The sequence below is a fragment of the Plectropomus leopardus genome, chromosome 14 (genome assembly GCF_026936395.1).
Source record: "Plectropomus leopardus strain MGB_pleo_1.0 chromosome 14, ASM2693639v1, whole genome shotgun sequence".
Lineage (NCBI taxonomy): Eukaryota > Metazoa > Chordata > Actinopteri > Perciformes > Serranidae > Plectropomus > Plectropomus leopardus.
In genome coordinates this window covers 15,879,393-15,890,094 of record NC_142189.1, presented here as the reverse complement: position 1 = coordinate 15,890,094, position 10,702 = coordinate 15,879,393, and the positions used below count along the sequence as shown (strand labels likewise).

Below are 10,702 nucleotides of genomic sequence, written 5' to 3'. Positions count from 1 at the left end.
GTATGTGCCACAGCCCAGTTTCGTTATTCCTGCTGCTTTTGTCCCCTGAGTCAGAGACGGGTGTTCCCTCCAGCAGCCTCGGCAATGACATCAGGCGTCACCCGGCCCACAGAGAGCTTTCAGGCAATGTCTTCACAAACTGCTGAAACACGACTAAAGGTAACAGCTGCACGGCCCCTGTCTCTGGGCACACTCAGCAGCAGGAAAACGCACTCAATCGTTTAATATTGCACATGTGACATTGAGATATAAAGAAGAAATATTGGATGTTTCTTTGTGTTATGATCTGTCTACATTTTGTAATAGCAGCTACAAGCAGAGAGAGCAGATCTTTATGTGTTTACATATCTGTTACTGCTTTGTATCTTGTTAAAACGTACTATAGTGACAGTAACATTCGGTTTGAGAAGCAATATTTCCCTGTGCTGTTTGTCACAATACAAATATTGTGTATAAAACTTTCTGACCAAGAGAGACGCCTAAATAAATAGTAACAAAGAGGACATAAGTTTTCAGCTGCCAACACTGATGAGAAAGCTTCTCTACATAATTGGAGGCTTTTCCTTATCTTGGATCATTACCCAGAGGAACGATGATCGTTTCCTCCTGTTTAGTCTCAGGCTCTACTGCAAACACACACAAATTACTGTGCCAGGTACTCCTGGGCTTTCTCCAACCCCTCCTTAAGGAAGCTGATATAAGTGGATGTGGAGGGGTCCTCAAACCCACCAGAGAAGCTGAACGTCGCGCCTTCTTCCTCTGGCTTCATGGCCGTCTGGTCCAGGAAGAAGTTGGCGTTGATGTGGTGGACCTGAAATCATACACAGGAGAGAGATGTAAGCCTTTAGTCTATTTTCCAAAACAATGTTGATTGGGAAATGTGACTATAAACAGGAGGTCGTTCCCTCTTTTAATACAAAATATTTCTCTGAAATCACATTTACTTTGTTTAAGTTAATTTAACAGTAAGCCTACGTCAATTTTACTACTGCAGAAGTTGTTCTTCTTACAACCTTTTTGGTGTCATCTCTCCAGTCTTTGCCATGTGCCAGAGTCTTTGCACAAAACCTGCCTTTATATAGTGCTTAGGGGGTCACTGACCACACTCAGTCAAAGCAGATTTGGGTGGTTAAGAGCCTTTGGTGTATCTGGAGTTTTCCTCTCTTAAGAGAAAATGTAAGGGAAATTTAAGATAATGTCGCTATATGAGCCCCATTGCTCTTGAGTTTTTCAAATGTAATTTTTTGGTGCTTTGAGCTCCACAAGTCGAGTGCCGTTTAGTGCTATTGCATTGGGAGGAAGGCAGACATTTCTCCGACTGATAACTCCAACACTCCAACTCACACCAAAACAATATAGACTGATAAATAGCACTTCAGGTAAGACGAAAAATATGTATAGTTCCTCTGCACATAATTTGTTTAAAACTGAGTCCTGAATGTTTCAGAATTGCTGGTAAAAGAGTAAAATATTTACAATTGTTCCATTGGGCAGTGCCACCATCATCTCCACAGGGAAGTTGTACTTCTCCAGGTGTAATCGGGCCTTTTCACTCAACACAGGATTTTGTTCATCAGCCTGTTCAAGAAGAGGAAGATTTGATCATGTAAGCATAAAGCTTTTTCAGTTAACTAATACCTGGTGGGATTTCTCGGGGTGTTGCACTGTCCTGACTGCTCACCTGCATGTTCTCCAGCTCTCTGACCAGAGACCAGCTGCTTATGAAGCTCTGGTTGAGCAGGGCCAGGACGGGCGAACTTTCCAGGACTGTCTCCCGGAGAGTCCGCCCCGAACCTACAGAGATGAGGAGGAAAGATGGAGATGTTGAAAATGATACCTTTGATTCAAATGCCAAAGTAACAGTAATACAAGTGGAGAAAAGCCATACACACACAGAAGAATGTCAGTAAGGTGCACTGTTGAAGACGTTTTCTAACACTGGCCACCACAGGCTCCTGCTCATACCAGACCAAATAAGGCTGCAGCTGCAAAGCCACCGAGAGTTTTATTGAGATGAATGCAACTTTTCGTTCTTTTGTAAGGTCTTTGAAGTTATATGATCTTGCTCTTAAGTACCTATGCTCCAGTTCAAAGCCAGTGAAACTTGGATTTATTGACTGTGGCTCCACTTTTTAAGTCTTTCTTGCTCATAAACATATTATTCAAAAATTTACCTCATCTTTTAAGAAATTGATATCGAGAAAAATGGTCCTACTGACTGAAGAGTTAAGTAACTCAGTTTTTTTCCCCATCAGACTCCCAGATTGTGGATAAACTCTGCCTGAGCATCTCTTATATCAACCTGTTTTTATTTCATTGTTTGGATGTAATTCTTTGTCATTTATCAAAAGTCAGAGGAAGAGCTGTTGCTCCAAACATTGCACAACATTAAAATCCTCCTAACGGGTCATTTAGAGTGCAGATGTTGCAGATGTTTGATGATTTGTTTCAACATGGTTTGGATGTGGCCATATTAAACCTTAAATTTAAAGGTATAGTCAGCAATTCTAAGCCAAAACACTTATTGTCAAATTCACTGAAAGTCTCCTCACACTTCATTAGCTGTCTGTCCTGCGTGCACTGAAAAAAGTTCCTGTGTTCATACCCAACAGCAGCAGAGGGCGTTTTTGCATGTGCACAGGACGGGGGAAAGGTCATGAATACATAAAGAGAAAGGCAGTGAGAATGAAAAAGACAGACGGGGGTGTATTTTTTGGGGGGCTCAGTTCAAATAAAAACAATCTTTCTCCAGAATCGCAGACTCCACCTTTAAATCCTTCTTCAGATACCACTAACAGTATAATGCTGCGAAATCCGCCATCTGTTAATGATCTCACCTCAGCAGGACTGATCGTCTAACGCTCCCCAAAGCAGAATGGAATGCACCAGTTTATTCTCTGCTTCAGCTCGCTCAAAGGCTTCTGAAAAAGGCAGGTAGGACACCTGGGAGCGAGCATGAGAGAGCAATGAAACAGTTGTGGAACAGCTGCATTTAGTCAACAGTGTGTTGAATAAAATACTGAATGGATGTTTACCTTCTTAAAGGGGTAGAGGGTGACCTCCAGGCGTCGGGTGGCTTCTTGCTGACTGATCTCTGATGTCCAGTGGATGTCCTCAAAGACAAACTGGATCGGCTCGCTGCTGCCATCTCGACTGTCGATGATGTTGCCTTCCTCATCCATGATGATGGAGGGAGTGGACGGGCCCGTGGACTGCAGCTCTAACTGTGAACACGTTTACAACTTTTTATTCAGGTCAGTTCCTCATAAAAGAAAATACTACATACGTTTTTCTTAGAGAAAAAAAAGAAAATTATTTGAAGAATAAGTGAAAAATACTTAATGACTCAAGTATATTTTAACCCTTTGAAATGGCTTGATTTACTTCAAAAACATGGGAAGAAGGCAATGAGCAACTTAAAAATAAGTGTCCCTGAAATGAGCAAGAAATCAGTAAAAAGTTAAAATAATGATATGAAAATTTGCAAAAACAAAAAAGAAAGGAAAAAAAACCCCAAGGAATCAACCTGGAAAAAACTGCTTAGATTTTATGAAATACATTTTACATGTATAATTATGATAATTAGAAACATAGTATGAGAACAGATGGGAGTTACAGAGATTGGAAGCAAAGCTTAATGCTCCCTGACAGGTTTAATAACTGAAAATAAAGATAAAAAAGGAAATTAAGTTGTACTCCAACACTGAGACACACTGTGATGAGAACATTAAGTCAATAACAGCGACAGGAAACATTTCAAAAGACAGAAATCCTAAAAGAAGTCGACCATATGAGCACCTATTTTTCCTTAAACTGCCTTTATGATTTAAAACTAAATTAAGAAGTGCTGAAATATATCAATAAATTAATAAACAGAGACATTAGTCCTTCTTGAAGTGTCAGCGCATCACTGCAGCTGTACCTGTGGCAGGTATCCGATGTCCACCTCCATGTTGCTGCTCTCACTGGCCCCGTACAGCCACTCCATGTCCACATTCAGAGACCTGACACACAGCAGATTATATTTCACTAAAACTACAACATACTGAGTGGGGATAGTGTGCACAAAGGCTGACAGTGTGTTTAAAGGATTTGCCTGTCATTGGGGACGTAGAGGTGAAAGTGGCGGACATGGGACGCATCTTTAGAGAGGACAATGTTGCCTATGAACTTCCCCGGAGTGAACCAGAAGGGGAAGTCTGGAACATCATTGAGCTGGAATTCTGCATGAATCCTGCAGAGGTGAACAGAACGAGGACGTGAGTTTCTCATGTCCAAAATGTATTCTGTCAATACATGATGGAAAACTTTGGTGTAGCCTTTTAAGAAGACTAAACCAGCAGTTTAGTGTTTCCATCCTCTATATCACAAATTGTGTATACTTAACATTACAGCTGCCCATTTTCCAAAGCAAACCATCCGTTGTAGATGGAGTCCAATACTTCCATTAAGTTATCAGCCTTTACAGTTTTCTATTTTCTAATGTTACATTACCGTCACATGGATATGCAGTTCTGACTGAGGATTGGTTTAAAAATTCTTGAAAATCTGAAATCTGGTATTTGAGTCTGCTGCTTAAAGCACTGTGAGATGACGGAAAAAGTAAATAATCAAACATGAAATGCAGCATGTAGTATGGACTTGTCCGTTTCTTGCATTAAAAAAATTTGCCCACCAGCAGCTGACTCTGAAATCACATCGAATAGTTTTTAAAGCTCGTATTAAAGTACTTGAAACTACATTAGCCTGTAATAATAATGTAATACTGACAACAAAGTAAAGTGAACTCAGGCTCTGAATGCTGATTTTATGCTAAAACCATTGGCTGCTTGCCAGGGACGACATTAAAATTTACAGTATGTTCAGATATTGGGCAGCACTAATGTCAAGTATACATAACTCTGTAGTTAATGGGCTAAAAGAAGAAAAAAAGCACTACTCCGGTCTTAAATGTCTCCTCCTGAATCGCTCCTCACCTGAACACAATGTCATAATAAAAGTCGTTGCTGGCACGGATACAGGCGACTGCGCCCTGAGGAGCAAAACGTGATTTGATGAAGGGCCGCGGGTGAAACATACTCAACAAGGAGTGGATGAGAACCTGCAGCAGGAGGAGAACAGCTATTAACACACGTCTGATTATCACCTCTAAAAACTAAACATCAAGGAGTTTTTTTAGGATACCTCTTTGCCCTTTGGTGCGGGGGGGTGGTAGCGATTGTTGGGCAGGTACCCAGTAAAGATGTTGAGCTCGCTAGGAATCACCCACCACGTATCGCCCACTTCTACCTTGTTCTTTGGGGGCAGGAAGGCCCGAAACTGGCTGGCAGAGTAAGAGGAAGAAGGCACTGCCGGGCTCTTCCATGAGCGCAGCCCACTCAGGGAGCTGTGGGACACCTGCAGGAACAGCAGGCAAAAAAGCAGAAATTAAATTTATTTGCTATTAGTAGATTATGCAAAACTTCAAGATGTACTTCATCAAAAAATGCATGTTACAACTGAATCAGTCTACGATGATTACAAGTTATTAGTGTGTAAGATTTAGGGGGATATACAGGCAGAAATGGAATATAATGTGAGAAGTATGTTTTTGTTAGGGTATAATCACCTGAAAATAAGAGTTGTTGCGTTTTGGTTACCGAAGAATGAGACGTTTATATCTAAAAAAAACAGTAAGTCCTCGTTTATGGAGATCGCCATGTTGCACTGCCAAGTTTCTACACTAGCAAAGAATGGACAAACCGAACACTGGCTCTAAATAGAGACATTGACATTTTTCCATCAGCTACCATGGTTAGCAGTTCCTCGCGATGAACAGTGCCTGAAACACACTGCTTTTTAACATAGAACTGCTTTAATTAGTGCTTTTATCAGTATAAGTCACCCGGTCTGTTTGTTTTTTGGATAATTTGGCTCCTGGTGAAAACCTGAAAGTCTGGATCTTAAGTTATAAGAGAAAAAAGGTGAGCACACATTAGCAGATGGTCTCTGACAAGCTGAACAGTGTCAAAGAAACACTGATTTGTAACGTGAAACTGCTTTGATCAGTGTTTTTACTGGTTTAAATCAGCAGGTTTGTTTGTTTTGGAGACCTCTGCGGATAATTCTGCGAACGGTGAAAATCTCCTGAACATTTAGATCAGAAATAAAGTGAGCACACATTAGTATGTACCGTCTGAGACGCACTGATTTGTACCGTGACACTGCTTTACTCAGTGATTTTAATCTGATTTATTTGTTTCAGAGAGGAAGAGGCCTTTGTGGATAATTCAACTGCCAGTAAACCTCCTAAACAATGAACACTGAAGGAATCCAAACACGGAGAAGTTCATCTGGTTGCAATCTGTAATCCTCACTGCTAGATGCCACTAATAATCCCCCCTAAATCTTACACGCTGCTCCTTTAATTCTCCGCTGTTTCATTGTTGATCCCATTCTTGGTTGCTTACTCATTTTGAAGGAATTGCATCAACAAAGAGCTGACTCAGACAGAGAAAATGTCTGAGTCAGCTCCATGCAAAGTTCATGAATAATAATTAAATCCAATAATCTCAAATATCTTGCCCAAACAAGTTAATTAAACCTTTCAGAAATGACAGTGAATGTTTGCCTTAATTTTAAATTCTTGATTGAGGCTCTTCTGTGATTACCATCCAGTAGTAAAATTTGTGTGATGAATACTAAAATTTGAACCCCGGGAAGATTAGCTGGTGCCATTGGCATCAGCTGATAGGGATCCTTTTAAATAAATAAAAAGTCCGGGGAACAAGATAATTATAAACCTGCTACCGTTTGGTGTTGTCTTACCCCGAGGAAACCATCTTTGCTTTTTGTCATGGAGTCAAGAAGGAGAGGCTGCATTTTGGCCTCCAAGGTTAAAGTCTCTCCGTTGGGGTCATGAGTCACCTCCTCCTCAAAATCCACCGGGGGTGTAATTCCTGTGAGGACGCCGCAGGGATCACAGTCAGTGTGAGACTGATAGCAGGAGAGGACAGGGTATAATAATAATAATAATAACTGTATTTTATATAGCACCTTTAAAAACAGAGTTTGCAAAGTGCTTTGACAAACAAGGCAGAGTAGAAGCAAAAAGAGTTTCTAGAAAAGGCAACATAACTATAAGAGCCAAACAATAATGCCAAACTAAGGCCAGACAAAATTTAAAGTAGAATTAAAAAAGAAAGAAATAATTACAAAACAAAAATAACAACAAAAAGAGTAAATATAATAATAATAATAATAATAATAATAATAATAATAATAATAATAATAATAATGATAATAATAATAATAGAACGACACATGATCGAGCTAGAATAAAAGAATAAATTAAAAGACAAACTAAAATGGACCAATTAAAATAGACAAATTGACAAATAATAAAATAATGCGATGTACCTGTGAGTTTCTCAGCGATGGGTTTGAACTCCTCCGGGCTGAGATAAAGGTCATGGTCAGTGTCTAAGGAGGAGAAGAGAAAAAGGCCCTCGGCACCCAGAGTCCGAACACTCTCTTCCTATTGGAGGAGCATGTGTGTTAGACAAAGCCTTACTGTCATGTCACATGCTTCAGAGATTTTCAATGCAGCATCAAAACTAGGACAGAGAGCGTCTCATCACATAAAACACAAAAAAACGACACAAAACACTCCTGTGGATGCAGAATCTCACAATAAGGAGTACTATTCTTGTAATATATTTTCATGCTACTTAAGTGTTGTGTCCCTGTGGGTGTCAGAGGATCATTAAACCTCTGCAGTCCTGTCTGGATAAACATCAGCCCAGAGGCCACAGATTCCCAGCATGTGTTTCTCAGACTGATGCGTGCCTACTAGCGCCTGTACAATGGAGGGAGAGGGGGGAGGGAAGTACAGGAACAACTTAGAGACCCTCTGCTGCCAAACATGAGTGGATTTTCACAAGAGGCTGAGTTTTGCCAGCTGTGACACAGATCCACTCCCTCTAATAAAACACCAGGGGTGGAAAAACTGCTGATGTGGTGCTTTGTGGCAACAAATAATGAGCTAACACGCCTTCTTGGGCGAATAGTACTGAAAAATAACAATAAAATGTGCCTACAGTAGTGATCCAGTAAGTATTAGTCATAAAATGCACCAGAGGGTCAATGCAAACTTTCTATTTATACACATTTTTTTTGCAATAAATGAGCATTTTCGGGATATCAAATAACTAAAATGTTTATTTCTTAGTGTTGTTTCCAGATAAAAACACTAAATTAGATCACTTATTTTATGAGATGTGTGAAATGTTACAAAAAGATGTGGATCTCACATGACGTTTGAGGAGCTGGGCATCTTGGTAATACTTGATCCCAAAGGCGAGAAGAGGGACAGCACAGACCACAAGCAGAGTCCAAATCCCCCTGTAGATCCAGGATCCACAGCTACGACCCTGATGCCCAGTCTGCTGCGAAATTTTGCTCTCATCCTCGGGGATTGTTTTATCCACGTCTGCGGCCATCCTCGACCTCCACCTCAGCTATTTAGACTAGGACATGATCGTCGGATTGCGTCCGAAAAAAGGAACCAGCAGGAACCGACACTTCCTCCGTAAAGTGTCGAGAATCTAGCGGCGGTTCTGTGATCCTGTAGCCGGGGACCGCGCGTCTTTCCCGGTCGTTACAGTCGCTGGCGACAGCTGGGAAATGTTTTAGCTAGCAGCACAGATTTCTTATTTCCCACATCTAATCTAGCACCATATGGATGTGGTTAAAATGCGTCAAGCGAGCGAGTAATATCAGTGGTGAAACCGGATATTTGGCTTTTGAGTGTTAAAAATAAAAGCACACGTGTGCCTACCAAGGTCAAACAGTAATTTACCTCTGTGAGCAAATTGGCTTGATTTCTTACAAAAAGACGGCAATGAGCGATTTAGGCAGAGATGACTAAAAATAAAAAAAATAAAAAAGCAAGAAATTAGGAAAAAGTACAGAGAAATTTCCCCAAAATCGGAAAAAAGAAAAAGGAAGTTAAAAAAATTAGCAAAAAAGAAGAAGAAATTTCCTGAAAATATGATAGTTCTGTACATAATTTTATTTATGTAACTATGAACATTATAAATATAGTTCTCTAAAAAAAACTAGATCTTTAAAAACATTTATTTAGTCTACTAATTTCGTGCAATTTGTGAAACATTTATTACCAAGTTTCTCACTGCCTTTCCCACGTTTCAAGAGACTGAACCACTTTACCAGGGTTTTGAAGGTTTAAATACCTGTGAAAGCAGCACAAGAAAAGTGATGTTGACCTAGGTTTCAAATGGTTAAAAGTATAATTTAAGTGTAAAAAAAGTTATTACAACTATACTTTCAAGTTTTGTGCTTAATTCAAAGTATATTTGACCAATCACACCTGAAGCACTTTTTGCACTTACTAAGGGTTTTTTCCTTAAGTCTAAATTCTTGCTTGTGTTGTATGTCGCTTTGGATAAAAGCGTCTGCTAAATGAAATTGTAGAATTGTAGAATTTAACATGTAACTTTTATACTGTATTTAAATAGATGTCATTAAGCACAGAGTCAATGCACTAAAAATAAATACAGGCTACTAATTCTGCAATGCTATGGGAAACATATTCACAACATTTATTTTTAAGTCATTTGTATAAACTGTTAGCCTGCATCATTATATTGTACTTGAGTTTCTCATTGTGCATACATAGGTATACTCACCAAAAAATGCACTTTATAAGTTTATTTTAAGCTTTCAGTGTACAACATGGCAAATACTTATGGTGATAAATTCTTCTGAAAAGTGTATTTATTTTCAAGTCTTTTCTAATTAGTATATTTCATTAAAGTACACCTTAATTAAACTTTGTATGGTGCAAACTGTACTTAAAAGTTAGTTCAGTGTACAAATAAAAAGTTAACGTTTGAGCGCTTTATTTTGAAAGTAAAAGCCGGAGGTGTAATTTATATTCTGTGTAACTTAGCGGAAGTTGGGTTCTGGCACAGCAGCCACATTTAAAGGGGCAGTGCTGCCTTGTTCTCCCCAGGAATGTCTGCTAACAAGCTTCAATTACATGTTTCTCTGCCAAGGCGCACTGTTATTAAATTCATTTTTGTAGCTTCAAGTCTACAAGCAGAAGTGAAGGCATTGTTTCTGTGTGACTGCACAAAATTTCAATTTGTGCACAGTGCTGCAGTGCTGCCGTGTCATAATCTTACAATAACTTTCATATAAACTTTTATATTTTAATGTTTAACTTAAGACATTGCCCAAGAAAGGCAATATATAAGTAAAAAGTGTAAAGAAAATTGCCTGAAAATAAACAAAGAAAGAAAGAAAAGAAAAAAACATACATACATACATTCATTTTTTTAGGTAACATATTTTTGATAGTTAAGTTTGTTTCTTGGACATTTTTCCTTTGATTTTTTTTTCTTAATTCCCTCTTTTTAAAAAAAAAAAATAAAAAATTTTAAGGTTATTCTTTTGTTACCTTTTACTAATTTGGTGCAAATTGCTGGACTTTTGTTGCCAAGTCACTCATTGCCTTTTTCCACCATGTTTCCAAAAGAAATTCAATCAATTTGCTATTGTTTCAAAGGGTTAAATAGCTTGTGAGAAGCATCTCAACACAGCACAAGAAAACTGATGTCAGTCCAGGTTTCAAAGGGTTAAACGTCTTGTCTTGTCTTGTCTCTAACCCCACTGTGTAATACAATATATTGATGCCATC

At 39.0% G+C, this 10,702-nt stretch overlaps 1 protein-coding gene across 1 annotated transcript; it reads right to left on the bottom strand.

Annotated features, from left to right (window-relative positions):
• Window positions 1-44: 44 nt before the first annotated feature.
• selenon (selenoprotein N) lies at window positions 45-8,736 on the bottom strand. The gene is made up of 12 exons (XM_042500333.2): window positions 8,292-8,736; window positions 7,399-7,516; window positions 6,808-6,938; window positions 5,185-5,397; window positions 4,977-5,101; window positions 4,097-4,234; window positions 3,923-4,004; window positions 3,036-3,224; window positions 2,838-2,943; window positions 1,682-1,794; window positions 1,477-1,578; window positions 45-811 (listed from the first exon to the last, which is right to left on the bottom strand). The coding sequence occupies exons 1-12, from the start codon at window positions 8,478-8,480 to the stop codon at window positions 644-646; spliced, it is 1,674 nt and encodes a 557-aa protein (XP_042356267.1). The 5' UTR covers window positions 8,481-8,736; the 3' UTR covers window positions 45-643.
• Between the last annotated feature and the right edge of the window lie 1,966 nt (window positions 8,737-10,702).